The sequence below is a fragment of the Numida meleagris genome, chromosome 20 (genome assembly GCF_002078875.1).
Source record: "Numida meleagris isolate 19003 breed g44 Domestic line chromosome 20, NumMel1.0, whole genome shotgun sequence".
Taxonomy (NCBI): Eukaryota; Metazoa; Chordata; class Aves; order Galliformes; family Numididae; genus Numida; species Numida meleagris.
The window spans coordinates 591,934-619,024 of record NC_034428.1 but is presented as its reverse complement, the minus strand read 5'-3'; the positions used below and the strand labels follow the sequence as shown (position 1 = coordinate 619,024).

General features: G+C 64.4%; 4 protein-coding genes across 8 annotated transcripts in view; 1 reads left to right on the top strand and 3 right to left on the bottom strand.

Moving 5' to 3' along the window:
• The window catches only part of ESPN (espin), a 10,543-nt gene extending 6,596 nt beyond the window's left edge, over positions 1–3,947 (top strand). Inside the window, exons 8-11 of the mRNA XM_021374649.1 lie at positions 811–1,006; positions 1,313–1,458; positions 1,567–1,848; positions 2,184–3,947. Coding sequence (XP_021230324.1) covers positions 811–1,006; positions 1,313–1,458; positions 1,567–1,848; positions 2,184–3,575 — 2,016 coding nt within the window. The 3' untranslated portion in view covers positions 3,576–3,947. The remainder of the gene's footprint in view (positions 1–810; positions 1,007–1,312; positions 1,459–1,566; positions 1,849–2,183) is intronic.
• Positions 5,273–9,502, bottom strand: TNFRSF25 (TNF receptor superfamily member 25). Its single transcript, XM_021417811.1, has 8 exons — positions 9,131–9,502; positions 7,239–7,434; positions 6,984–7,115; positions 6,751–6,909; positions 6,595–6,676; positions 6,470–6,528; positions 6,179–6,387; positions 5,273–6,098 (listed from the first exon to the last, which is right to left on the bottom strand). Exons 1-8 carry the CDS (start codon positions 9,158–9,160, stop codon positions 5,655–5,657), a joined length of 1,311 nt encoding a protein of 436 aa, XP_021273486.1. The 5' UTR covers positions 9,161–9,502; the 3' UTR covers positions 5,273–5,654.
• Positions 9,657–22,251, bottom strand: PLEKHG5 (pleckstrin homology and RhoGEF domain containing G5). Of its 5 annotated transcripts, none has more exons than XM_021417801.1 (22): positions 22,106–22,251; positions 18,797–18,873; positions 16,353–16,482; positions 16,157–16,259; positions 16,000–16,060; positions 15,810–15,901; positions 15,597–15,733; positions 15,367–15,515; positions 13,673–13,858; positions 13,363–13,533; positions 13,196–13,291; positions 13,058–13,108; positions 12,775–12,924; positions 12,588–12,698; positions 12,374–12,523; positions 12,166–12,303; positions 11,973–12,092; positions 11,765–11,897; positions 11,577–11,692; positions 11,347–11,507; positions 10,483–11,274; positions 9,657–10,402 (listed from the first exon to the last, which is right to left on the bottom strand). In XM_021417801.1, exons 3-22 carry the CDS (start codon positions 16,393–16,395, stop codon positions 10,393–10,395), a joined length of 2,970 nt encoding a protein of 989 aa, XP_021273476.1. In that variant the 5' UTR covers positions 16,396–16,482; positions 18,797–18,873; positions 22,106–22,251; the 3' UTR covers positions 9,657–10,392. The 5 variants fall into 5 exon arrangements, with proteins under 5 accessions (XP_021273476.1, XP_021273473.1, XP_021273474.1 ...); XM_021417798.1 differs by lacking the exon at positions 22,106–22,251 and adding an exon at positions 20,306–22,093; XM_021417799.1 differs by lacking the exons at positions 18,797–18,873; positions 22,106–22,251 and adding an exon at positions 17,999–18,114.
• Positions 22,903–27,075, bottom strand: NOL9 (nucleolar protein 9). The gene is made up of 10 exons (XM_021417809.1): positions 26,822–27,075; positions 26,613–26,751; positions 26,425–26,521; positions 25,820–25,917; positions 25,378–25,539; positions 24,897–25,185; positions 24,430–24,541; positions 23,881–24,058; positions 23,522–23,655; positions 22,903–23,212 (listed from the first exon to the last, which is right to left on the bottom strand). Exons 1-10 carry the CDS (start codon positions 26,930–26,932, stop codon positions 23,084–23,086), a joined length of 1,449 nt encoding a protein of 482 aa, XP_021273484.1. The 5' UTR covers positions 26,933–27,075; the 3' UTR covers positions 22,903–23,083.

Below are 27,091 nucleotides of genomic sequence, written 5' to 3'. Positions count from 1 at the left end.
CCGCCCGCCGGCCCCCGCCGCTCGTCCTCCTCCACGGGAAGTAAGTCGGGGGCTTGGGCACCGCGCTGCCGGGCACGTGGCTCTGCCTCCTGGATGCCGTCGGGCTTCTCCTCGCGCCACGGTGCGCTCCACGCGGCGCGGCTCCTGACGGTCTCTCTGTCCTTCTCTCCTCCGGTCTCGGCGCGGGGGCTCCCACGCCTGCCCGCCCCCACTTGCTCTCACTGCTGGCTGCTTCTCTTCTCTCTTGTCTTGTGGTGGTCAAATCCTTCCTCTGCTACACGCGCTGTGCCGCCTCTCTTCTTCTCCCTCTAGAAGGAAAGGCTTTGAGACAGATGAAGAGTAAGTACCGCGGCTTGTTGCTCTTTGCTGGGAGCAGGGCACCTCGACGGGGCGCATCCCGGCATCGCGTGTGCTGCGATCAAGGCTCACACGTGGTGCTGGGGGCATGTGATGCTGGGGGCACACGATCTCTCCCAGCACCGATGGTGACCAGGGCGAGCTCCCTGCAGCCCAGCACGGCGCATCCCGGCCGACACGTCCCAGGCCACGAGGCCAACGTGCAGCCCGGTGCCAAGCAGGGGCCCTGCGCTGACACGGCTCCGGCTGGGGCAGGCACGGAGCGTGGGGCCGCCGCCGCCGGCAGGGCTGGCAGGGCCCCGTGCCCCCCGCGGCCCCCACGGCCCCGCGCACAGAAAGCCTTTGTTCGCGCTCAGCCGGCCAGCATTACCTCGCCACGTGAGCGCACCGGCCGCTCCCCCGCCGCTGATTGCAGCGCACTGGTTGGCAGCAGCTCAGCGCCCGCTTTATTAGCGCCGGCTCCTGGGGGCCGGGGGGCTCAGCGGCGCTGGATGGCATTGCGAGCGCCCGGCTGCGCCCGCGGCACCAGCAGGCGTCTGGGCCCCGGCAGGGCACGGCCGAGCAGGCGAGCACGGGGTGGCGGGGAAGGGGCTCTGCCTTGGCGCGGCACCATGGGCCGTTAGGGACGCACGCATGGCTGGCACGGACGGTGGGTGCTCGCGGGGAACGGCGCTGGCCCCAGGCTGCTGGGGCACTGTGGGGGGGTGCAGGGTAACACAGGGCTGTCCTGCCACACACGGGCTGCTGCCGGCAGCTGTTCTGTCCCTGCGGTCGCAGCACTGCAGCCCGGTGCCATGGGGCTGTGCTTGCAGGCTGCACTCAGGGCTGGAAATGCCCTGGGGAGTTGGGTGCAGGGCGCTGGTCCAGTGGGGTCCTATAGGCTTCTGGCCCCCACAGCCAGGGGCAGGGGCTGGCAGCAGCAAGGCCCTCACTGCCCTCTGCCTTCTTCCACCAGGCACCAAGTCGTTCAACATGATGTCCCCCACTGGTGACAACTCGGAGCTCCTGGCTGAAATCAAGGCTGGGAAGAGCCTGAAGCCGACACCGCAGAGCAAAGGCTTCACCACCGTCTTCTCCGGCAGTGGCCAAGCAGGGGCCAACGTAGGTGGCAGGGGGCAGAGGGATGGGTTGTGGGTGCCCCAAACCCTGTGGGGTCGGGTGGGGGCACAGCAAGCACCCACCTCCTTCCTTCCCTCCTTCCCTCCGCAGGCTGACTCGCCAGCATCCTCTCCATCACCCACCAGGACCCCCACCCCACCAGCCACCCCTGAGGCCGGGGGGCCACCACGCTGCATGGCAGGGGGCTCTCCAGAGCCAGTGCTTAATGGGAGCTCGCCAGTGCCAGGGCCGGGGGCCGTGGCCCCCCCAGACGTGGAGGCTCTGGTGCCAAGCCATGACGAGCAGGGCCGGCCCATCCCCGAGTGGAAGCGGCAGGTGATGGTGCGCAAGCTGCAGCTTCGCATGCAGGAGGAAGAGGAGCAGCGGCGCAAGGTAGGGGGGTCCTCACTGCAGGGTCCCGCGTGCTGTGTGTGCTGAGATCAGCCCAGGACCTGGCTCGTGGACACGGCGCGAAACCGCATCGCTCTGGCTCCCCGCCGTGCTGGGATGGCCCCAGCCCCACTGCATGCAGGGGGTGACTTCACCATGCGCGCTGTGGGTGCTGTGCATCCTGCCTAGCTGCAAACCCATCCTGGAGCACTCATCCTGCATGGTTAATGGTGGTGCGTGGTCCTGGCTTCCTGCTGGACCACGGTGCTGGGGGGTTGGCACGTGCAGGGCTGTGGGGTGCGTCCTTAGGAGCTGTTTTGCCCTTTTTCCTGCCCTAGCTGGAGCCCGGGAGCGTCTCACCCCCCCCGTGCTGGCGCTACTCCGCTGCCCACGGGGGCATGCTGGGACCCTTTGGGCAGCTCATGACGGAGGAGGACATTCTCCGCATTGAGAGGCAAATCGAAAACCTACAGGTGATGCATAAGGTTCAGACAGTGGAGACAGAGCTGGAGCAGCTGGAGGAGGAGCTGCAGCAGCTCCTGCCGCTCTCAGCCGCCCTGGCCCCCGAGCGCTTCTCCCTCAACCCCCGGCGCCTGCAGGGCCGTGCCGAGGACCTGCCCGCCTGGTGCAGCAAGACCTCTGCGCTGCTGAGGAGCATGGCCATGTTGCTGGCTGCCCTGGGGGGCCGCGAGAGCCCTGGGGCAGGGGGAGCAGCGAGCAGCGCCGTGCCGCAGAGGTCCCCGCCTGCTGCTGCCAGCACCCAGCAGGATGCCCGGCATGAGATCCTGCGCTGCGGTGTCTCGGTGCGCAGCCTGAAGGCCAACTACGAGGGGCTGGCGGGAGCCTGTGTGCCCCATGCCAGGGTCACCAAGAGGAAGCGGTCGCTGCCCCCGGGCACACTGGTGGATGGCTGCACCCGTGAGCCCGTCCTGGAGGAGGACTATGGGGATGAGGATGTGGATGGCATGCCGCGACGGAGCCGCCCGGTACAAACAGAGCTGAGCTGCCTGCAGGAACGCATCGATGCGCACAAGGAGCGCGCCGTCTCCCTCTTCCTGGAGCACTGGAAGAAATGGGCGCTGGCGGAGGCACCAGGCTCACACACCCATGGAGACGAGCGGCTGCGGCGGCTCTGGAAGCAGCGGCAAGCGGTGGCGAGGCTGCTGGCGCGCTGGAGGAGTGTGGCCCACCGTGTGCCAGGGCGGCAGATCCGGCGGCTGAGCCGTGCCGACGTGCTTTACTGGCCCGAGCACTTCTTGCCCCACGTGCGAGGCTCGCCCATGCCCTACGACAGCCTCTCACTGGACCTCTTCATGCTGGGCTACTTCCAGCTGCTGGAGATGAACCTCAGCCCCGAGGAGCGGCGCTTCCGGCACTTGCTGTGCTATGAGATGTTTGACCGCCTGAGCACCCACAGCTGGGAGTGCATCCGACGCTTCCACCGCGTCGCGCTGGAGCAGGTTGAGGCTGGACTCCGCTGCTGGCTCGATGGCTTCGAGGACCTCAAGCAGGAGTTCTTTGGGGACAGCCCCACCAGCACCACCAGCACGGAGGCAGCAGAGGGATCGAGCCCCATGCCCCCCTGTCCGGCAGCCACAGCCCGGGGCACGCAGGAGCCAGCCCAGCTGGTCTCAGAGCTGGGGGAGTTCAGTGATGAGGACATCTGCCGCTACATCGACCGCAGCTTCTCCTTCTGGAAGGAGAAGGAGGCAGAGATGTTTGATATCTGAGCCTAGCGGGGTGCTGCGGCAGCAGGGCCATGGTGGAGGTGTGGGGCTGCCGAGTGCAGAGCTGGGCATGCAGCTGGGTGCAGGCAGCAGCGAGACTGGTGCATGGCACGGCTCAGCCGCCCTGCTGCTCTCGTGGCGGAGGGGCTGCAGGTCGGCTCTGTGGACCGCCGGGTTTGGCTTTGTGCCATGATGTCCCAGGTGCCCGGACCCCTCGAGGGTCCCGTGGCTGGCTGTGTGTTGAGGTTGCTGTGTGCCGCTTGCTGTGGCAGTGTGTTGTGCTCGGGGCCCTGCTCCCCTTTGGTGTGGTGTTTGCAGTGCCGGGGCAGTGTGGGCCCCCACGTGTCTGTGCAATAAAGCTGTGTGTGCTGCAAAGGGCTCAGCGCTCTGCACACTCCTTGGTCACGCGTGTTCCCCGTGCCTGGGTAATGTGGACAGCGAGGGGGACCAGGACAGCAGGACCCGCCTGGCGCCGTGCCCGTAGTGCCATAGAGCCACATCCCGCCGGTGCCGTGCCGTGTTGTGCCGTGCTGCCTCCATGCTCGTGCTCCCTGTACCCAGCACCTGGGGGTGATGTCCATGGGGGGGCTGCTGCCTGGGAGCCGGCACATCCCTACTCCTCCATGGAACCCGGCTGTGCTCCTGGGGCTGGCCATAACGCGGCTGTTTGTTGCAGGAGAAGGAGGAGGAGGCACGCCTGGCCAGCATGCCAGCCTGGAGGAGGGACATCCTGCGCAAGAAGCTGGAGGAGGAGAGGTGAGCAGGGTGGGTGGGGGCTGCCTGTGCCCACACTAAGACAGCTGCCCCTGGCCCCACACTAACAGCATCTCATCCCTTTGCCTTTGCAGGGAGCAGAAGCGGTGAGTGCCGTGCGTCCCCTCTCCTGGTGGGTGGGTGGGTGTGCGTGGGGGGCTCAGTGACCCACAGCGCCTTGTCCCCTCTGCTGCCGAGCAGGAAAGAGCAAGAGAAGCAGAAGCGAGAGGAGGAGGAGAAAGAGAAGGAGCAGTCAGAAAAGCTAAGGACTCTTGGGTACGATGAGACAAAGCTGGCGCCCTGGCAGCGGCAGATCATCCTCAAGAAAGGGGACATAGCGAAACACTAGCCCTGCTCCCTGTGGCAGCGTCACCCCCCGCGCTGCCCCTGGCTCTTTGTGGTGGGAGGAGGCCCTGCTCCGTGCCCGGTGCCCACCGGGATGCACCCAGCACCCTCCTCCCACCACCAACGGCCCCGGTGCTCCCACCTCACCTGCCCCGCAGGAGCGCCCGCTGCCACCGCCCAGGCCCTTGTAGCCCCATCCCGCTGCCCCCCCGCTGCCCCCCAACGCTGCCCTTTGCAGAGCAGGGCCTTGGAGCCGTGCTGCATGGGGGCTGCTGTGCAATCGGTGCACACCGTGTGCTCCCCGCGCTCCTTCCCTCCTGCCTCCGGAGCCGCTAGAGGGAGGCTTCCGGCCTACGTCTGACCCAGACCCTCCGCGTTTCGGCAATTAAAACAATAAATCCCCTCCTGCAGTGCCCCGCGCCTTCCTGGGGCTGCCTGCAGTGCCCCTCCTGCCCTCCTCCTGCGGTCCCTGTGCTGCGCTTTGACGCTCGAGTGCCATCCCCGATGGTGCTGCCGTCTGCGGTGCTCCCATCCAGGAGCCCAGGCGGCCCCAGTTCCGTGCTGTGGGGCCAGCAGCAGCCCCAGAAGAAGGGCCAGGTGCCTAGGGGTGGAGAACACACCACTTTATTGGGGCGGGGGCAGGCCTGCCCATGTGCACCAGCTGGGCGGCCTCGAGAACTATCCCATGGGTTGGCAGCGGGCTCGGTGCCTGCTCGTCCTGCGAGCAGCACGGGGTCCCAGGAGCAGGAGAACATAAATAGGGGTGGGTGAGCGACCCAGAAGGGGAGCTCTGCCCTGCTCCTGCAGCCTGAGCCAGCAGTCCAGATAACTGACATAAAATGTCTACACAGCGTAAGTAACAATACTTAGGGGTAGGGCACCCTGTGGCGCCAGATCCGCTCCCTTTGCCGATGGGGGCACAGCACAGCTGGGGGGGCCCTGGGGCAGCCGGTGTGGCCGTGTCCCTGCGTTGCGGACATGAAATCAGGGTCCCAGTGCCAGGCTCTGGCGCAGCGTCTCAGCACAGCCCGACAGGTCCATGTGCTCCAGGGCGGCGAAGATGCGGTCGAGCGTGGCACTGGTCTGCTGGCACCAGCGCTTCAGCATCTCGTACTGCTGGTCACGGAACAGGGCCACCTCCATCTCCACCAGCTCAATCTCCGTGTCCCGCAGCTCCAGCACTCGCATGAACTCCTTCCAGCGCCGCACCGGCACCGCATTGATGACGGCGTAGAGCTGGCTGCCCTGCAGCAGGGCGCAGCGCTGGGGGCTGTTGGACAACGGGGCCGGGCTGTGCGCTGTGCTGGGCTCCTGGGGCACCAAGGGCTCCATGGTGCCATTGGGCAGTGCTGCTCTGCTGGGTTGTTGGTGCAGCAAGGCCAAGGATTCAGAGCCCCTCCTCACCGTGCTGGTGCTGGGCTCCCACTCCTGTCCGGGGAGTTTGGTCAGGTTCAATGTGGGCCACCCAACTGTGGCTGGTACCCTCCCGCCCCACCTCGGGCACCTACCTGGCACTGCACCACTGCTGGTGTTGTAGCCCTCTGGGTGCTGGGGTGCATACAGGCCGTGGGGCTGGGGCAGTCCCAGGGTGGGACCGTGGGGAGAGGGCTGACTGCCGGGGTCTCCATCTGGAGCCGCTTCCGCTTGTGGTAGATGGCAAGGGCGCCCAGGAAGAGGGGCCCGGTCAGGCCCAGCAGGATGTACTCCAGCCCCGAGCCTGCAAGGAAGCAGCACGCTGTCCCCTAGAGCCGTGCCCCCTGCCCCACCGCCCCCACCCCCGGCCTCTCCGCCATAGTCACCTCGGGCATGGTGGCCGCACACCTGCTGGCACTCCTCGCCACACGTCTCCGGGCTGCTCCTGCAAGGAGGGGGACAGTGGGCACTGTGCCATGCTGCTGGCACGCACCCCCCTGGAGCTGCTTACATGTGGCATGGGCGGCACTCACTGCCCTCGGCGTAGAAGTCGGGCTTGCAGCTCCCGCACTGCGCGTCTTGCCTATCTGAGCCTGGGGAGAGGGTGTGTGTCAGGGCGGTGGTGGCCCTGCAGGTGGCATCCCAGGGGATGGGTGGCAGCACTCACAGGGCTGCAGAAGCAGCCTCCCGGGGCAGGTCTTGCACTTCTTGCAGGAGAATTCACTGCAGGATTCATCTTTGTTATGGCACTCTTGAAAGTAGCCAGACTCACAGCCACAGGCAACGTTGCTGGTGGCTGAGCAGTTGCTCACCACGGTCTGGAAAGCTGCAGGGGTGGGTGGTGAGCAGGGAAGCACAGCACAGCGTGGCACAGCGTGGCACAACACACCGCCAACTCACATTGATTGTCACACGTGTAGCAAGCGTTGCACTTGCGGAGGGTGTTGGGATGGGAGAGAAAGGTGCCGGCGGAACAGGCTGCGCAGATGTTGTCATTTCCATGGCTCGTGCAGGGGGTCTGCAGAAACATCCCTGTGGGCAGCAGGGTGACAGTGAGCGTGGATGCCACTGCATGCCCAGGCAGTGCCATGCCACCATGCCCGTGGCAAGTGACACACCTGGTGCATCACGCCGTGCCAGCCAGGCACCTCTCACCTGGGGGACACTGGGTACAGCACCGACCAGCTGAATGGATCCAGCTCATCCCAGGGAGGCAGGAGGGCTTTACAGTGGACCTCTTAGGGCGGGCGGGTGGGAGCACGGGGCCCTGCTGGCTGCGTAGCATGGCACACTCCTGGCAGCCTGGGGGCTGCGTTCCACTGGCCAGCAGCCACAGCACTGCCAGGAGCACCTGTGGGCAGGGAGAGGGCAGGCTGCAGAGAGCCTGGGTGCAGAGCGAGCATCCCAGGGCAGCGGGGCTGGGCCATCGCGCTCACCGGGCTTCCAGGCGTGCACAACAGGCACCCGAGTCCCAGCCAAACTCAACCTGCAGAGTGCAAGGCTGAGTGGATGCCAGTGCCCTGCAGGGCTGGCAGCAGGGTAGGACAGCCAGGGGCAGCCCCGTGCCCACAGCGCCAGGGCTGGGAATGCCCCACAGCAACCCCTGAGCCAGGCTTTCCCCTCGGTCCCTGAGTAATTGATTTCCTGCCCTCACCATAGGGCGCGCATTGTGCAGGCACATGGGTCACCCTGCCGGGCTCGGGCAGACCAGCGCTGCCCACAGGCACTCAGCCCACAGATGCCGTCAGCCAGCCCAGCACTCAGCCCCATGCTGTGTGCAGTTCAGGGCACTGGAGGGTTAACACCTCCTTCACTTTCCTCCGTTTTATCTGCCTCACAGATGAGGCGATTTCCTCCCTGAGAGGAAACCATGCCCAGCTCACGCTGTCCCCGATGCTATCGCGCTTCGTGCGTGCGTCCCAAAGTAGGTCACTGCTCCCCCGCCACCCCGCAGGGTGCTGGGTGCTGCATGGAGGGGAGCTCTGGGGGGTGCACGGGGGCTGCCTGCCCCACTCTGCCACCCGCAGCCCCGGTGGGCTCCCGGCACCGCACACGGTGCTGCAATGTGAGCAGTGTGTGCTTGGCCATGGCGGGCAGGGAGCCAGGGGATTCCACGCTGGGGGCTGGATTTCCCAGCCGAGATCACCCCGATTACAGGGACTGAATCATTTTCTATTAAACCCGCCGCCGCCGGACTGGAAACCATGCACAGGCTGTCCCATTTGCATAACACTGCGATCACATCAAGGCGGCCGCACCACAACAAGGCTCCCGGCAGCCAGCGGCACATCTGAGTCAGTGCGCAGCCCTGCCCGGCACGGGCATCCCACGGTGGGGCCCGACCTACACGCGTGCACTGCCCCATCCCCGGCACCTGACGGTGCAGGTGCTGCGCGGCACCAGTTACGCAGCGGGGCCTCCGCTTCCTGTGCCGCTCAAGCACCACCCCTACCCGTAACGCGGTTCTGCCTGCAGCCTCTGCTCCTGGCCCCACAGGGCTGGGGCACCCACACGCTCAGTGCCCGCAGCCACCCCAGTGTCACCATCCGCCACCATGCACAGGGCTGCAGCGTCATCCTTAAGCCATGCCTGCGGGCTCTCAGCACAGCCTGGCCGTGGTCCTCCGGCCATGCGCTGCCCACCATGGCCGTGGCTGTGCCCACGCTCCCCATGACCGTGCTGTGCCCGCAGTGCCCATGGCCGTGCCTCATCCTGCGGCTGTGCCATGCCTGTGGTTCCCATAATTGCGCTGTGCCTGCGGTCCCCATGGCCGTGCCATACCCACCGGCCCCATGATCATGTCCCGCCCACAGTTCCCACCGCTGTGCCCTGCGCTGGGCTGCAGGAGGGCAGATTGCAGCCTCCAGGTGTTCAGCACAGCCCGGCCAGATAGAGTGAGCGCTTCTGGGGGACATGGGTCCCTCAGCACATTGCCTAGTACATCTCACACCACCTCCACTGAAACCACCCACAGCCACCACCTGCTCTGGGCATCCAGGGCTGCACCAGCCTGGCCAGGGGGCCCCCAGCCCCCCCCCCCCACTCACCGAGGCCGCCCCTGGGCAGGGGCACTTCATCCTTGCAGCTGGCGCAGCTGGGTCATGCCGGGTGGCAGCGGTGGGCACAGCAGAGCGCAGGTTCCCCGGTGCCGGGAGGCTCAGTGTGAGGGCAGGGTGCCCCCACGCCCCATTGCCGCTGCACGACGTGCGATGAATGAGCACCAGCCCTCCCCAGGCAGGCTTTTATATGTGACCACAGCAGGAGGAAATGCTTTTTTGGAAATGAGACCAGAGGGTTCAGAAGCACATGACAGGAGCGCTGCGCAGGAGGGACCTGTGCCAGCCGACCATGTCCCTCCCATTCCCACCAGCTGCACAGGCACAGCTTGGAGGGGATACAGAGGGTCCCCTGCTTTGCCAGGCAGAGCTGTGCCCCCGACCTCCATCCCCAAGCTGGGGGACAGGGCTGAGGCTGGCTCCTTGAGCCTCATGTGGTGTCTACCCCACATCTGCTCCTCTTCACCCCACGGTGCCCCGGCTGCTGCCCAAAGGAGAGGCGAGGCGGACGCAAGCGTGCACACAGCTAGGTTTATTGCTTGGCCGGACCGCACCGCAGCCAGCACAGGTGCCATGGCCAGCGCATGCCCACGGTGCAGCCACCGCCACCTCCCAGTGCCAGCAGGCAGCACGGCTGCGGGGACAGCCTGAAGCTCAATAAATACACGCTCTGCAGCGATGCCCCACTCCAGTGCAGGTTGTGTCCACGGGCAGCAGCTCCCCACAGCCCGGCACAGGATGGCACCCAGCACTCGGCCTCCGCAGCTCCCACGCTCCTCGCCCTGGCCACCAAACCATGCCCTGGCCAGACCCTGTGGCCGCTGCCAGCCCCAGCCCGGCCCTGTCCCCTCGTGCCACCACCCCCAGCCTCCCGTCTCAAGTGCCAGCAGCCCTGTGCTGCCCGCCCCGCAGCCATCTCACACCTTCCCTGCTCCCCGCTGCCGACGTCGCCATCCCTCCTCCCCACGCGGAGCCGCTCAGCCCACGGCCTCCCCAGGCGCAGCCCCATGGCCGCACTGTGTGCCACGTCCACCCCCACACGGACACCCCTGGGTAGCAATGGGCAGCCTGGTGCTGCCCTGCCGGGACACGTCCTCCCAGAGGGGACTGCTCCATGTCCCCACGTGTGACATCCTGGCACCAGCTGGTGGGCACCCGCTCTGCCCAGCTCCGGCGTTACGGTACAGTTAGAAGCAGGAGGAGCTCTTGGAGCAGCCGCACGTCCATCCTCATCCTCACTGCCCTGGCAGCTCTCAGACCTCCCTGCAAGGCACAAGAGAGAAAGAGGCTCTGTCAGCATGAGGCCCGGCACGCAGCACGTAGAAGGGACGGGCTGCACATACGAGGCCGTCAGCGTGGAGTTGAGGAGCAGCGTGGTCCGGATTCGGTAGAGCTGTGCCAGTGTCAGCTTGCGGTGCTGTGCTGATGAGGAGTCTGAGAGCGTGTGGTGGGCGGGGGGCTGAGGGCTGTGGCCGGGCTGGCCCAGGGGGGGCCCGGTGCTCTCCACGAGCTCCTCTGGCTCTGAGAGCTCTGAAGCGGAGTCACCGCTGCTGCTGCTGCTGCCGGCACTGGGGGCAGGGTGCCCTGGGGCATGGCTAGTCCGCTGAAGCAGTGGGGGCCCGGGGGGGGCCACGCACAGGTCAGAGAGGCTCCGGCTCTGGCTGAGTGGGGCAGGGGGTCCGTCCAGCAGTTGCAGCAGGCTGGCCTCTGACTTGGACTTGAGCACTCGGGCCTTGCAGGGCAGGAGCTGCACAGGCATCCGGCGGCGCAGCCGGGGGGAGGGGGGCCGTGGGGCCAGGGCTTCTTGGACCTCCTCGGCCCCCACGTCCTGCTGCCGGGGGAAGTCCCGTGGCGAGGCGGGCGAGAGCGTGCCATAGGCGCTGTCAATGGACACTGAGCAGCAGCTGCCGGGCTGTGGGGCGACACTGTGGGGCAGGGGCAGGCTGCCCAAGGGCAGCTCGCGGGTTGGGGTGCTGCCGGAGGTGCCGGTGTTGGTGCTCACGGAGGTGCCGGTGCTGACAGAGGTGCTGTCTGATGGCGAGCCAAATGGCCCCACGTCCGAGTCCGGGGAGGAGAGCTCATCACCACCGTCCACCACTACCACTGAGATGGTCTCGGTGGAGCCGTCCGAGGGGCTGCAGGAAAGGGGAAGGTGAGGAGGGGGCTACACCGCACGCACAATCACAGGGCCCCTGTCCCACTCATACCACTGCTGGGAGTCCAGGCTGGCGCTGCTGCGGCGCAGCACCGTGGGCGAGCTGGCGGCTGAGGTGCTGCTCTCACCCTCCTCCTCGTCTTCCTCCTCCTCCTGCAGGCGCCGGCACTGCCCGCGCTGCTGCTCCTGCAGCCGTAGCCGCTGCAGCAGGTTCTGGGGATGGCAGGTGTTAGGGGATGGTGGGCATGAGACCCCCGCATCCCCTCTGCACCGTGCCTTCACCTGTGCGTTGTGCAGTGCCTCGACCCAGCTGCGGCACAGCGACTGCCCGCTGGCCTGGAAGGTGTAGGCAGCCACGGCGCTGCCAAACTCATTCAGGTAGATGAGGAGGAAGGAGCCTGCAGATGAGGGGCTGTGAGGCTGGGGCTCCCAATGCCTCCCTGGGATGTGACCCCCCCAGTACCACTCACCTGGGTCCTTCAGCTCCCGGCAGATGACCTTGTCCACCAGCAAGGGCTGTCGGACCACCTTGGTGCGCTCAGCCTTCTTGACGGGCTTGGTGATGAGGAAGAGATCAGTGAAGAGGAAGCAGTAGACGTCCATCTGTGGGGGTGAGAGCAGGGCTGTGGGTGCCAGCCGGCAGGCAAGGGGCGAGCTCCCTGTGCCCTCCATCCTCACCTTGCTGTCTTTACCTTCCCGCATCTTCAGGCTGCCCTCGAGCAGGAGCTGCCGGGTGTCATCCGGGGAAGTGCCAGGCATGGGGGCCGTCAGGTCCAGGCGCAGGAACTCCTTCAGCAGCTGTGGGGAGCCGGGGGGGTAAGCGCAGGTCAGGACATAGCACAGCACTGCAGCTGCACCGTGCCCAGCCTACCTTGTCCACTTCATCTGTGCTGCCCTCCACCACCTCGTAGGCATCGATGCGGCTGAGGATGGCGGCCAGGCGCTGCTGCTCCTGCCGCTGGCGCATCCGCGAGTTGACGTGGTTGATGAAGTGCTCCACAGAGCTGATCTGCAGCACAGGCAGGGGGTGAGGGGCTGGGGGTGCCCACCTGCCCGCATCCACGCACCGTGCCCCTTACCATGGTGAGGATGGCATCGCGGGTGCGCGCATCGTCCGTCTTCTTCAGCACGGACTTGAGGAGCAGCGGGTACTTGGTGAGGCGCTGGTGCGGCTTCACCAGCATGTCGCTGAGCTTCAGGCGGCTGCACTGCTTGTGCTTCTCGGCCCACTGCAGCAGGTAGATGTCAGCTCCAGCCGCGGCCCCGGTCCCTGCCCCGCTGCTCCCCCCTTACCGTCACGTAGGCACGGAAGAGCTCGCTGTCGCGCAGCAGCGTACGCATGTACTCCATGCAGCCCTCCTCCTCCATGCAGTACTGGATGTAGGGCTTGAAGAGCGTTCCAAACTGTGGGCAGGGCGGAGGTGTCACCGCAGGGCACAGCCTGGCACACCCCATGGTGCAGCACAGAGTTGGCACTCACCATCTTGAAGCCCTTGAGGAAGTCCATGGGGTCGAGCAGCATCTTGGTCCGGCGGGCCTTGTCCAGCACCGGGGCCATGATGCTGCTCCACAGGCTGCGGTGCAGCTGGATGATCTCCCCAATGTTGCCAAACAGGCGCTCAGCGTCCACCTGCGGGGGGAGGTGGGGAACCGCTGGGGGTCACAGCCCCATGTGCCCACCACGCTGGGGGACCCCTGCCATGCACCGCGCTGCTGCTCCCCTAGACCCCGCGGCGCAGCCCCTGCCTACACAGTGCACTCACCTCGCACAGCAGCCCCGACTCCTGCAGGTTCAGCAGGCAGCAGAGGAAGAGCTGTGGGGACAGAGCAGGAGCCCGTGGGGCGGGAGCCGTGGCACGGGGGACACCGGTGGCTGGGGAACATGGGTCATGGACACTCACATCGGTGATGACCTTTAGCTTGCGGATGTAGGTGGCCTCAGTGTGCAGCAGCTCCCAGATGGCTTCCTGCTGGTGGCACTGTCGGCGCGTCAGGGTCTGCAGGGCCAAGCGTCAGTGTCGCGCCATCCGAAGAACGGGGCCACCACTGCCACCACCCCCAGCCCTACCTCTGTGCCCTCGATGATTTGCTGCCAGCTGTCCTCCAGCACCAGGCTGCTGTCGTCCCCGTCCTCCTCCCAGGAGTCCTGGTCGAAGCGGAGCTGCGGTGGCAGCTTGGGCAGCCCGAAGCTGCTGTAGGTGTGCAGCTTGCTCTCCAGCTGCTCCATCTTGTCCACCTCCTGCCGGAAGGCATAAGCAGATGGGCTGGGGACAGTGGCAGAGTGCCACAGCCCTCCTGGCCCTGCCCGTGGATCTGGGGCACAATCGTGCAGGACCTCATCCCACCGCTGCCCCTGCACCCCTCCCCTGCCCACATACCCGCCCAAAGGGGCTGGTGCTGGCGCCGGAGCTGAAGAAGCCGCTGAAGCGGCTGGCAGCACGGTTCTTCCAGGTGTCAGTGCCATTGGTGGGCAGAGAGCCGCTGCTGTGCAGGGATGGCTCAGGGCTGGGGATGCTGGCGTCCCCCAGGAACTCCGTCATGTTCTTCCGCCGCCTGCCTGGAGCCTGCACGGGTGCAATTGGTGCCGCAGGTCAGCACCAGCCCTGCACATCTCACAGCCCCAGGCAGCCACGCTCTGCCCCTACTGATGGGTCCCCCCACATCCTGTAGCCTGTCCCTTTCTGGGGTGCACAGAGCCAGGCCCCCAGGGGACACGAGCTCGCCGCACTGGCACCCTCACTGACCTGCGTACCTGCATCCTGGGTACACGGGGCCAAGCACCACCAGTCCTGTGCCCACACCCCGCGACAGTGGGGCACCACGGCTCAGCGCATCCCACAAGGCGCAGCACCCCGAGCCCCGCACTGCCCAGCCGTGCTCTGAACTTGAACCGCAGAGCCGGGCAGGCTCTGGCCGGGCTCCTCCGAACAAAAGGAGGTGGGGCCAGAGCAGAAAACCTAATTTCCCTCCTCACCAGATAAGCTAAACAGACCCGAACAATTCGCTGGCAAAGATCAAAGCCCACCGGCCTGTGGCGGAGCTGGGTCCCAGTCACACAGCGCCTGCCTGCCTGGGCACTCGGCACAGCCCCGCTCATGCATCCCCACAACCCCACGCCAAGGCCACGCCGCGACGTGGCTGCTGCCCTCTCCTCACCCAGTACAAAGGGCAGCAGGGCCATTGGGCGGCACAGAAAGACCCACTGTCCCCAAGCTGCGGCAGCCACCACGTGCCCGGTGAGCCCTTGAGAATCTCTACTTTGCCCCAGCATGGCCCCATAGCTCACCATGCCACGGTGTCCCCAGGCGCCCCGGCCCATGCTGGCCCCGCTGCCCTGGTTCGGCTCCGCTCCTGCCTGCCCCTGGGGACCTGGCAGTGGGGGTGGCCCTGTGACCCCCGTCCCTCCTGCCCCACCAGCGCAGTGCCGGTCCCGCTGCCAGGCATCGTACTGCTGGATGCGGGCAGCCACCAGCCCCGGCCACGCAGCCAGCTTGGCACCCTCGGGGGCTTCTGTCACAGAACCGAGAGCTGCTGTGCCCACACTGGGATCCCCAGAGCCAAACCTCGGGGAGCAGGAGCTGCGTGGCTGCTTGGCCCCACGAGGGTGGCATCTGCTCCCACGGGGAGTGGTGGCCAGCCCAGCCCCACGGCTTATCTGGGGCCAGGGTCCACGGGGCAGGACTGAGACTGCACATGGCAACCACCAGGTGCCAATGAGAGGAGGGACGGTGGCCATGTCCTGGCCGGGAGAGCGGCCAGGGCAAGCCCTGGGGTCTGTGTGGCAGCTTGCAGCCGTGGGGCCCTGGGGCGTGGAGCATTGCTCTGCTCAGGTACCAACCCATACGTGGCACAGCTGCAGGGCTGCCAGCTGAGCTGCCACACCTGGCGCAGGGCACTGCCCACACCATGATGCAGCACTGCTGGCACAGCACAGCACTGCCGGGAGCTGAGCCCATTCTCGGGGCTTCTAGGAAGACCTCCACTGCATGAGGCCATCCAGGAGCCACCCTGCTGCTCCAGCGTGCCCCCACCTCCCCGGACACACAAGGCACGGAGCACTGTGGGTACTCACCAGGATGTCGGTGCCCTCCCTGCGGCCCAGCCCTGGCTCCAGCCCCGTCCCGAGGAGTGCGGCGGTGCCGGCGGGGCGCAGGATGGGCAGGCTGGCCGAGCGCGCGTCCCGCGCTGCCTGCTCCACCTTCAGCTCATCCCCGGGCTTGGCTGTGGGAGCACGGAGCTGTCAGAGCACCCAGACCCATGGTGCCTGGGCTGGCCCTATATTTGCCCCCCTCCCCCCCGCACCTTTCACCCGCAGGTAGTGTCCCCCAAAGCGGTACGCCTCAAACTGGAGGGAGAGCGGCGTGTTGGACTGGTCCAGGTAGATGTCCACCTTGCTCTGCTCGATCGCCCTCCTCTCGAAGACTGGCAGCAGCACGTCCCTGTGGGACACCATCCCTGTGGGTCCTGTGGGGTCTCTGAGCCCATCGGGGCCAGGCCTGGCACGGGCACACTCACCCCAGGGACTTCTTCTTCATGGCCGGCACGATCTCTGCCTCAATATCAACATTCAGGTCGAATTTGAGGGTGAAGCACTCCTTGCTGGGGTCCTGCAGGAGACACACTGCTCACTGAGCGCTCCCACCCATCTCAGACGGGGCACAGCACAGCCCCACAGCAGAGCCCCAGGGAGGGGACGGTGCCTTACGTCCGTGTGCCTGCGCCGAGCCTTCTTCTTAGGCAGCTTCAGCGCTGAGCTTCTCCTGTCCCTGCAGGCATGGGCAGAGTGAGCCGGGTGTCCCGCAGGGACTGGTGGCACCCACACCTTGCCATGAGCTGCAGACAGGGCTGGGACACACGCTCACCCTCTCCCGTCTGCCGGTCCCTCGTCGTCATCCTCCACGTCGGAGGCAGGGCTGGTGCGCGGCGGGCACGAGCGCGTGGACACGTTGCGGGCCAGGATGGAGCCTGTCAATGAGCATTGGGGCCGGGCTGTGCTGAACCCGCCGGCCCCGCGCACATCCCGCTGTGTCCCACCAAGGGGCGGCCAGCCCGGCTCACCTGGCGGGGGCAGATCGAAGCGGATGTGCCCATCAAAGTGCATGGTTTCGTGCAGGTGCCCGTCGCAGGCCTCACACAGGCTGAGCGGGCTGCTGCGGTTCAGCTGCTGGCACTCGGCGTGGTGGCATACCTGTGGGGTGCAGCCGTGGGCTGGGGCAGGGCGGCAGAAGGACTCCCCCCAACCTCCTGTGGGCTGTGCAGGGGATGGGGATGCAGCCATAGGGCTGCGGTGCTGCCCGGCACTGGGGGCTGCAGTGCTGAGCCCCATCCCCAGCACCACTGCGCTGCACAGAGGTCCTCAAAGCCTCGGGACCACAGCAGGAGGGCTGCTCACAGCTGGGCATGGAGGGAGAGAGGGCACTGGGGGCACCACGGCACCTGGCCCCCACCTGCCTGTCCCCCGTGCCCCGTGCCGGGCTGAGGGCGCACCAGGACCCGCCGTGCTCCCAGGGGGGCTGCAGGGCCGCTCCGGAGCCCTTTTGTGTTTGCAAGATCAGTGTCCCCACGGCAGGACGGAGGAAGCAAGTGTCTGCAGCAAAACAATGCTCGCAAGCCGATGCATTTCCTCCGATTGTGCGCCCGGCCTCAGCCTCGGCCGGGCATTCACAGGCATTTATTTTTAAACCCCTGGCCAGTCCCAGCGCGGTGCACGGCCCGTGACCCCTTGAGGGGAGCTGCGCCGGGAGCTGGGGTGCTGCTGGGGGTTGTCAGCCCACACAGGGGACACGTCCCCATCTGGCAGCACCCACGAGTGGAGGGGCTGCGGTGCAGCATCCCGGGAGCACAGGCCCCGCTGTGCGGCGGAGGAAGCGCCGGTGCACCCCCAGCCTCCCCCGCTTCCTGCCCTCCTTCCTCCCGGCGCTGCTGAGGTCAGTGCTGACGCGGCCCGCCGCCCGCGCTCCCCGGCGGGGCCACCTGCCCCCCCCCGCCACGCTGCCTGCACCGCGGCCTTGTGGGGCACCCGGCTGCCCCCGCTGCAGGGATGCCAAGGGCCGTCCAAACCCATCAGCAGAGGCCAGGACCGCGCGGTGGAAGCACCGCAGCCGCGCTGCTCACCAACCTGTCCGCCTGCGCGTCCCCACCGAGCTGTCCAGCACCGGGGATGGCTCCCGGCAGCTCGCTCCCGGTGGTGCCGGTGCGAGGCCACAGCCCGGTGCCACGTGTGTCCCGCGGAGTGTTTACCCAGCAGCTCCACCCGTGCAAACACGGCACGCCACGCCTGCGGCCGCGCTGCACACCTGCCCACCCCGCCTCCCCGCTGTGCCCGCACCGCGCTCCCCACTGCCTGCACAGTGGGGTCTGAGGACCCCGGTGGCTGCGGGCACAGCTCTGGAAGGAGCTGGAGAGCGGAACCCTCCCAAAACCTGCACTGCTTGAAAGGTCACCGCTTCGTTATTTCCTCCCCGATGCTCTTGAAAGGCAGCGGGTGCCTCATTCCAACAAACAGAGCTCGTCTGCTCACCATAAAAGCCCGTGGCGGTGCTGCCAGGCCTCCAGGGCCCAACAACCGTCGCTCTTGTTGCTGGAGCAATGCTCCTGCGCTGCCCTTCCTGCCGAGGCCGGGAACACCGCACCGCACGGTTGAGCCCTGCACGCCCTCCCCACAAGCGCAGCCTTGGTGCGCTGAGCAGGAACCCGGCACTCACCAGGAGCCGGAGCGGCAGCGCGGCACCAGCAGCGGGGACAGCCCGGAGCGAGCCAGCAGGTCGAGCAGCCAGAGATAAGGGGCCCTAAATCCACTCCGGCTTTACATTAGCGATCAACAAGATTAGGAGAGGTGGCATGGGGCGCTTCCAGCCGCAGGCACTGCTTAGTTCCGGAGCCCTGCACTTCCCAGCCTGGTCACGGCGCTCCCGTCCCTCCACACGCACAAATGGACGCGGGCATGAACGCGGCTGCTCCTGGAGGGGCCCCGTGCAGCTCTGCTGCCGAGCCCCGGTGTGCAGCCAAGCTGCAGCGGAGGCTCCCTCCCTCCCGGGCACGGCCGCGCTGCCTGTGCCGGCTTGCCAAGCACCGCACTCCCGCCGGGAACAGGACAGACGGGCTCAATGAGATTAGCCCGAATTACAGCAGGTGGGGAAAGAGGGAAGCTGCCGCCACGCAGTTAAATCCCAGCCATGCACGAGCCTGCGGGCGCCCACGGGCAGTGGGACTGCAATGCTGCCGAGAGACGCGTGCCACGCACAGCTCCCACCATGCGGGGAAGTGGCTGCTGCCCTTCCCTGCCACCTTGCCACATCCCACCGGTCCCAGGGCTTTCTGCCCCGTGGCCGCCTGCCAGCCGGCTGCACCGACCGGTTCTGCCAGCACCAGAGGCATTGGGAGCCAGGGCGAGCCCGTGGGAGCCTCCACCTGCACGGATCTGCACCAACGCCGCGTGCCTGCTGCCTTCCTGCCCGCTGAGCCCCAGCTGAAAGCCGCACTGCCGGCACCCCACGACCTACCTTGGCCGCTCTCCTCTTGTCGGTGCAGTTGGGGTTCTGGCAGAGCAGCCCCTGCTCTTCTGCTGGGCACTGCTCGTCTGCGGGAGAGAGCTGGGGTTAGCGCTGGGTGCACGCACAGGGCCCCACAACCCTGCGCCCACCCCTGCCCCACTACTCCTGCTCCATGGCCCCTGCAGGACGACAGGTCCCTGACAGCAAGCGCCCGGCTTCTGGGCAGAAGCTGCCAACCTCCTGCTCCAGTGAGCAGCAGCAGCTCCTGGTGATGCCCCAAACCCCACATCCCTGTGCCCAGAACCCAGTGCTGCGGCTCCAGCTTCTCCAGCAGAGAAGAGCAGCGTGCACCCGCAGCACTGGGACCAGCTACCTCCTGCTCCCTGCCCCAAAGTGCCAGGGCTGCTCCGGGTGCATGCTGCCCACAGAAGGGGTCCCACAGCTGCTCCAGACACGGGGCTGAGCAAGGCCAGGACCGCCCATGGGTGGGAGAGGGGCCGGGAGCTGCCCCTGGGATGGGGACAGCAGCCCCAAGTGCTGCCAGTGATGACGCACTGTGCTCTCCCCAAACTCCCACTGCTGCAAACACAGGACTGGGCCCAAAGCCCCAAACCTGCCCTAATATGGAGATTTATTTCCTGATGGGCAGCAATGCTGGGATGGCCACAGCACAGAGCAGGGCTCGGGGGCATCGTCCTGCACCCGCTGCCAGGACAGGCACGGGCCGAGGGCAGTGCCAGCAGTGCTAAATCTGCTGCTCACCAGCCCCCAAAGGGGCTTACGGACTGCCTTAAGCTCTAACAGTTAAATCGGCCTTGAGGACAAATCCTATTTTGAAAGCTTTTGTTATGTGTCGTGTCTAATAGTTTAAAAATAACAGACTCCAGGCAGCTCGTGGCACACCAGCGGGCACCAGGGCTGAAGTGAGAGCCCTCCTGCGGGGCAGCACAGGGGCTGTGCTCACACCTGCCCAGGGCACCTCCATGGGGACCCCGTGGGCACCCCCGGGTGCAGTGCCCATGGGAGAGAGCTGGGAGCGCGGCTGCCTTGGGGCCCCGCTGCCCACACGCCGGCCCCAGGCCCGGCAGCACAATGGGCACTGTGTCCCCACCGCCACCCCGCAGCGCCCGCCGGGCTGCTCGGCCCCTCCACCGCCATCATTTCACTTGACCTATTATGAATAATAACAGAAACAAATCAGAAATTCTTTCAGGCCGGCGAGGGGAAGTTTTCCCAACTCACCAAAACCACGAGGACGGTGGCAGCAGCCCCCCGCCCCGCCGTGCCCCCCGGCTCGTGTTGCACGCTGGCACGGCCCTTCCCAAACACCCCCACCAGGAGCTCACACACACCAGGACCTCACGTCCCGCCTGCAGTGCACGGCACGGGCGGATCTCCGTGTGCTCCCCAGCTGCACCGCAGCTCCCAGCCCCGCCGCAGCCCCCCCTGCGCACACCGGTCCCTGTGTCTCCGTGCAGGCTTTTCACCGCCCCAACGCCCTCCAGCCCCGTGTCCTACCCGCCAGCTGCTCGCTGATGTCCAGGCTGGAGCTCCAGGAGAAGCGCTCCACCGCCCCGTACTCCACGCCCGCCAGCACGGGGGGCAGAGCCCCCAGCTCGTACGCACCCCGCTTCTTCCAGTACAGGAACATCGTGCGGCCACAGCCCGGCACCTGCCCTCACCATGGGGTACCCGGGGGGCTGCCTCGGCCGAGCCGTGCCCGCACCGGTGGGACTAGCCAGGGGGCCCGGCTCCGGCTTTAAGAGCAGGTCCCGCTCTCCGGACAAGCGCAGCATTCATCTCGCGAGCCGGGAGCGCTGGGGTGGCGGAGGGTGCTGCTGGAGGCTGCCCAATGCCCCGCGCACAGGGCGCACAAAGGGCCTTTCTTCAGCCTCCTACAGACATTGCACAAATTTCACTTTCCGCCGTCTATGAAAGAAATTTCGGCCGGGGAGACAAGACACGTTTGTGATTGAAATAATCGGCATGAAGAGCGCGGCTGTTCGGCGGCTCCGCCGGCACGGGGCCGGGGGGGGAATGCTGCGGGAACCGGGGGCTGAGCGCCGCGGGGAGGACGGGAGCAGCACTGAGAACAGCACAGGGAGCAGGCACAGAGCCCCACGGGCAGCAGCACAGCTCCGGCTCTGGAACCCCCCCCATGCTCAGCTGCCATTCATGCATTAAAATCGCGGCACAACTTTGTGCAGCTCCCCCCGGCTTGCACAAAGGAATTTTCTCCCTACATCTGAGCTCCTAGGAAGGTGCCAGGTTTGGAACCTGCACACGCGGCACCGCTCTGCCCCACGCCCCGCACAGGAGCCCCGGCGGTGGCGGTGCGGGCCTGGGGGCAGCCAGCAGCCGCGTGTCCCTGCTCCCCGGCGAGGCAGCAGCAGGTGACGGGGAGGAGCCGGGCTGAGGCTGAGCGCAACAAGCCCCCCCCACCTGAGCGACTTCGGGACAGCCCAGCACCGGCGGCTCAGCCCTCCCAGCGCTCCCTCCTGGCCTCCTGCCCCAGACTCGCTACCACCGCTTTGTCTGCGCGCAGCCACGTTCACCATACGCCAGCTTGGCCACCAAAGCGAGCCAAACCCTCATCGGGGAAACCCATCCGTCCTCGCTGGCAGCGGCCACCGCCGGGACAGCAGCGCCCCGGGACGCACCAGGACCGGGTGTTTGCGGTGCTGAGCCCAACACGAGGGCACCTCATCAGCACTGAAACGGCTCTGCCCGCCCGCCCCGAGGAACGAGTTCCAGCCCCATTGTTTCCCCCTTGGCAAGCTCTCCCCAGCGCTGCTGGATGCTGACGGTGACGCAGGCACACGTGCGTGGAGACGGAGAGAGTTTCATTTTTCCTCTTTGCACCGCCGGGCAGCCGAGACCTGCGCTGGGCAAAGCTCCCTGAAACAGGAAAATCTGCACGGAAAGATCAGGCCAAGGCAATTCCTGCCCCAGCTTCATCAGCATCGACGCCGCCTCCGGCCATCACCGCTGCTCCGCGCAGCTCTGCCGCCTCCGGGCCCCGTTGCCGGGAGCGGCGGCCGGGACGAAGGGAAAAGCGGCTCCTCAGCTTTTGTGATGGGAAAGCAGACGGCGGCCACGGCCCCAGCGGTGGGCAGAGCTCCTCCGCCCCCACCCCCGTTCGTGTGCTCGGGGGGGAAGGGGGTGAGCGCGTGCCCGAACCTGGGAGAGCATCAGCGAACCGCAGGGCAGGACCGGCGGGGGCCGGGCCCTTCCAGCGGGCGCCCCGCAGCCGCCCCTCCCTCCGCGCACCCGGAACGGCTTCAGCCAGACGTCGCCCCGCACCCCCCGCGCACTCACGCGTCCCCGGGCGCAGGGTGAGGCGGCTGCGGGGGGGGACCCGCTCTCGGCCGCAGCGCTCATCGCTCCGCGCGGTGCCGGTCCGGTGCCACGCTCCGCATCGCCGCCCGCAGCAGCCCCGCAGCGGGAGGCTCCGCCCCGCTCCGGCCCCGTCTCACCTTTCCCAGCGCCCGTGCCCCCCCGCGCAGATGGCCCCGTATTTATTTTCGCCGCCGTGCCGGCCCAGCCCTCCCCGCGCCGCCGGAGCCAGCCATATGTGCGGAATTAGGCCCGGATTAGGTTCAAGCTTTAACTCCTCGCCGCGCGTTGCTCCGCCAGGGGCTCCCGGTGCCGTCGGTGCGTTTCCTTCAATTCGTCCTTTGGGGTTCACGCCGTTGCCCCACGCAGTAGACAGATAACACATCCCTCTACTCCATACCACAGTGCTTTTTAGAACTGCATACTTCCAGTTACACTCCAGGCTTCTCAGCTCCAGCAGCCGTTTCACCATCCTCCCTCCAGCATCACCTCTTCTGCTGCAGCACCAGCCCACAAAACAGGCACCGCGCTCACCCAGCATTCAGGAGACTATGGGCAAGAGAGAGCTCAGTGTAAGCTCTAGAAATCATGGGTAAAGCAGCCTTAGAACAGCCTTAGAGCCAGACTTCACAGCAGCTCACACCTGCCCCTTCCGCCACGAGGGGTCACCTCACGCTACCAACTCCTGCTTGGATCAAGAGCTTCTGCCAGCCGGCCCCAGGCTGCATCAGCCACGTCCACGAGAGTGCAGGCTTTGGAAGAAATTCAAACCAAACCGATGTTTTTAACTTATTTATTACAAAACGCCAAAATACATCCTGAAAATATAAAATACTGTTAAAAATGATCTTTTAGTATCTACAGATCGGATGCTTGCTCGGGGTCTCCTGGAGCCGTGGTCCCCAGGCCTGCTGCCTCGTGCCACTTAAGCAAATCCTGCAGTCCAAGGACCCAAAGGCTTCAAGTGTAATCACACTGGAACGTGTATTCCCTCTTCTTGAAATGCTTCTTCTTTCTCAGCTTCCCAGACCCCAAAATGCTGTAGTTATACTCAGATGTGACATAAGGGATCTCTCCCTCAATTCCTTCCTGGAAAAACAAAACCAAAAAATAGAACAACTTCACAGATCCACACCTTCAATTGAAGGCACCTTCCTTTAAAGACAGAGGAAAGTTTAGTGGTGAATAGAAGAAAACTACCACCGAACCAAGCCATATCTGAAAAGTATGAGTGTTCTCTTGGTTGCTTCTGTGCATTAAGGGCAATTTCCCAGGGGTACAACCATCTGCCTTGTCCAGACAGCTCTGGACACACGTAAGCCTCAAAGAAAGCAGAAAATCTGCCAGCCAGTCTAACTCTACAACACTTGTTCCACCCTCCTCCCAGGCAACTCCTACCTGGCTCACAAGAATGCAGTTAGGAATAGCAATGTTTCCAAGCAGCAGACAATTCACCAGCCTCAGGTTCTCAGGAGGCACCGGGGTCAGGACGTGATAGAGCTGCTTCTCCATGTCGACCCCTCGGACAATTCCTGAGAAACACAACGTTCAGTCCTAACTCCACAGCGCTTCGAGCTGCCTAGCCAAACGTGGCTCATCAATTTTGTAGAACCCACTCGGAAGCTGCTTTTGAAAACGTGAATCTAATCCTACTTTTCCAGTTGTTTTTGGAAAGAGTAGGTAATTTCATCATTCTGCAACACAGCTCAAAATACAACACGTGAGAACACGGCTCAGGGTTTCCCAGGCTCACTCACCGAAGCCGAGGCAATCACAGATGGGTGTCTGTGTCAGCAGGACTGGCCCGGCAGTTTGGGATCTGATTTCATCTGGTATCCTGCAGAGCCCAACCCAGCTGGCGTTCACTGCGTACATGATGTTGGTAGGAGCAACATCAGTATGAATAACCCTGAGTGCAACAGCATTAAAAGGTACCTGAGGGGGAAGGAAAAAAAAAAGAAAAACACACCTGTGTCAACAGCTCAGCATCAGTTTTGTGTACTTAACTTCACCTGAACTTGAACCCAACTAGAAAGCTACCAACCACATCTACATGCAGACATTACAGCAAACACAACGATTTCAGCACTAACAACTGAGCACACAGAGAACATGTGCCACAGTGACACTGAACAAAACCCTCCCCTTTTAATTAGAAACACTGATCAGCTTACTACCTCCGATACAAAGCATTTTTCCCCCCATCTTCCAAAAAAGCATTCGCAGTACAAGTAGAACTTTCAATTACAAGCAGCCAGACCCCCCGCCTTGCTGCACCTGCCCCTCCCTCAAGAAGGCCCCTTTACCTGATACGGCACGAGGCTGTGCAGCGGAAGGACGGACGCTACGTCTGGGGGCTGCAGCTGACCCAGGTAACCCAGGATGGACATGTCACGTAAGATGCTGCTGTGTACTCGCCTAGGGAAATAAACACAACAAATCAAGAAGTGGAAGTGGCACTCGGTGTAGAAATCTGCATAGGCAGTAGTAGATACTGGGACCAGGGTAGGGAGGAACAAACAATCCCCTTCCTGTTCCCCACACCTTCCCCTACACAAAAATAAAATGAAAAAGCTCTCAACAATCTCCCACCAGAAATTCAAGCAAAACCCAAGCAAACTCGTCAAGAAAATAAACAGCCTCATAGGCTCTGATCAATTCCATGGGGCTCTAAAGGCTACCACAAGAGTTCTCTATTATGCATTCGCTATCAAAACTAAGTATACTTTTATTGAGCCAATTAAGAACCACACAGCGCTAGCTTTCTACTTACGCTTCACCTGCAACCCCAGCTCGAGGGAATTCAGGGTGGATGTAGAGCAGTTTATACTCAGGAGCTGATGCATCTTCCTCCCCTTCAGGGGACTTCCAGCTCTCTGCTGCACTCAGGTCCATCTGCCTGGACTTGGCCTGCTGCTTGCCTTTGGTGTACAGGCCAGGAGCCAGATGGACGTTCTCGGGGGTGAGCGGAGCCATGGCCTTCCAGTCGTACACATCCATCTGAACCACGTGAGTGGGCGACAACAGCCGGATCATATCAGTCAGGAGCAGCAACCCCTCACCTCCAAGAAACAGAGAAAACACAGTTACTGTCACCACATAAAGAAGTCTGAACACTGTTACACGGACCAGCAACAGCTCGTGTGGAGTGAGCTCTATTTTCATGCTCCTGACTCCGCGAAGCATGGCGACACACTGTCAGGTTGTTAGGCTCCCTCTGCACCACCCCTTCAGAACGTATTCATCGTGTTTACCTTTCACCCAGCCCATAGTGTTGATGACTAAAGGTACTTCCTTCCTGTAGGAGCTGAACACGTACTTCACAACATCGATGTATCTCTCTGTGTCCTGCTCGCAGCTGGTCTGGCCGTAGTACACCATCTTACGCGGCGTCCGTTGGTGCGTGAATGGCGGACCTGAAAACGAAAGCACATCTCTGGTACTGCCATAGATCTTCTCTCTTCTAATGCACAGAAGAAAGGCCAAGGAGGGAGAACAGCTCCACGTCACTTATCAAGATTTGCATATGGAGCTTTGATCCCCTCAGCAAGAGAACTTTTATGGCCTTTTATTCTCTACGTGCACTTCTGCTACCTGTGGCAACCTCCCCCAGAGTACACACAGCCCCTGCTCAAAAAGCGCCTGCTGGGAACATCAGATCTTTCTGGCAACTACAGGAAGCAGCAAAGCACGTACCGAGAAACGGCTCTGTTACGTTACTTAAAGACACGCATCCGGGCGGCGTAAATTCAGTCTGACCTATGTCACATTCCATGTACTCAACAGAGGGAAGGCTGCAGTGAAAGAAGCCCATACGTTAGCATCCACTGAAAAGAAAAAGAACACAGCTTTGAATATGGCAGGATCCATCAGTGATTTTGTTCTAGTTCATCAAATTACATCGGACACAGTCAAATCACACTTGCTAATGTTCCCTCAAGTAAGGGGAAGGCAGAGACAAGAACTCGAAGGGCTCACCTACACCACACTTCGGATCTTGTGTTTATACCGTAACAGCTCTGTGCCCATCCAGTCTTAAGGGAAGCCGCCAGAATGATAAATTAGAGGTGGTACCAAGTGGCGTATCCTCTCTCCCGTGTTACCTGGGCACTCTAAGAGCAGCGACTTAAAGTTTATAAACTCTAATCTGTATTTTAAGCACGCAGCGGCCCAGATAAAAGCTCCTATGCCTCAGTCCACCAAGAATCCGCCAGCGACAAGAACATTTTCGGCAGTAAGCTCCCTCTCTCCCACAAATCCCACGCAGCACGTGAGGAGCCGCAGAGCACGGGAGCACTCACCGGTTCAGCAGCAGGTTGATCAGGTATCTGTTAAACGTGGACTTGCCAATGCTCTTTGGGCCGCACACCATGATGACCGGAACACCTTCATCTTCCACTAGAAGGAAAGACAACGAGTGCGCTCAGAAGGGACCACCCCCATCGAGCGCTCACACGCATCACGGCGCACAACGAACCACGGGACTCACCGCAGCAGGCCTGCACCAGCTCCTGCAGCGCACGCAGCGTGCTGTCGGACAGCAGCAGGCCCTGCTCGGGGCTGCAGGGCACGATGCCCACGGACGCCAGCACCGCCGCCTCAGCCGTCACGTCGGGCTCGTCCTTGCGCTGCGCGGAGGGAGCGTTAGGGCGGCGTGGGGCCGGGCCGCCGGCTGTTGCCCCGCGGGGCGCGGCTCACCTGGGGCTCGAAGAGGCGGCAGAGCGGCGGCAGGCTGAGCAGGAAGCGCGTCACGGCCGTGTCCAGGTGCTCCAGCAGCACCACGGCGCACTCGGGCGAGAACCGAGCCATCACCTTCAGCCGCGCCTCTGCGGGGCGGGGGGGAGGGGGGGGAGAGCGCGAAATGGCGGCGGTCCCGCAACGGCCCCGCGAAATGGCGGCCGCCCCGCACCGCCCCGCGAAATGGCGGCGGCCCCGCACCCCCCGGTGCCCCCACTCACGGCGGCGGAC

Bases quoted from the DNA above. Each gene is read 5' to 3' on its own strand.
- NOL9 (XM_021417809.1), bottom strand. From the start codon at position 26,932: ATGGCTCGGTTCTCGCCCGAGTGCGCCGTGGTGCTGCTGGAGCACCTG. The intron at 23,656-23,880 runs GTGAGTGAGCCT...TGTGTTTCTCAG, and splicing joins CTGTGATTGCCTCGGCTTCG to GAATTGTCCGAGGGGTCGAC. The intron at 23,213-23,521 runs GTAGGAGTTGCC...TTGTTTTTCCAG, and splicing joins ACTGCATTCTTGTGAGCCAG to GAAGGAATTGAGGGAGAGAT.
- PLEKHG5 (XM_021417798.1), bottom strand. From the start codon at position 20,438: ATGTTCCTGTACTGGAAGAAGCGGGGTGCGTACGAGCTGGGGGCTCTG. The intron at 16,061-16,156 runs GTGAGCGTGTGT...CCATGCCTGCAG, and splicing joins GGACCGGCAGACGGGAGAGG to GGACAGGAGAAGCTCAGCGC. The intron at 11,508-11,576 runs GTGAAGGCACGG...TGCCATCCCCAG, and splicing joins AGGCACTGCACAACGCACAG to AACCTGCTGCAGCGGCTACG.
- TNFRSF25 (XM_021417811.1), bottom strand. From the start codon at position 9,160: ATGAAGTGCCCCTGCCCAGGGGCGGCCTCG. The intron at 7,435-9,130 runs GTGAGTGGGGGG...CCCTGCCCACAG, and splicing joins CCTGCCCAGGGGCGGCCTCG to GTGCTCCTGGCAGTGCTGTG. The intron at 6,910-6,983 runs GTGAGTTGGCGG...CCACCCCTGCAG, and splicing joins CTACACGTGTGACAATCAAT to CTTTCCAGACCGTGGTGAGC.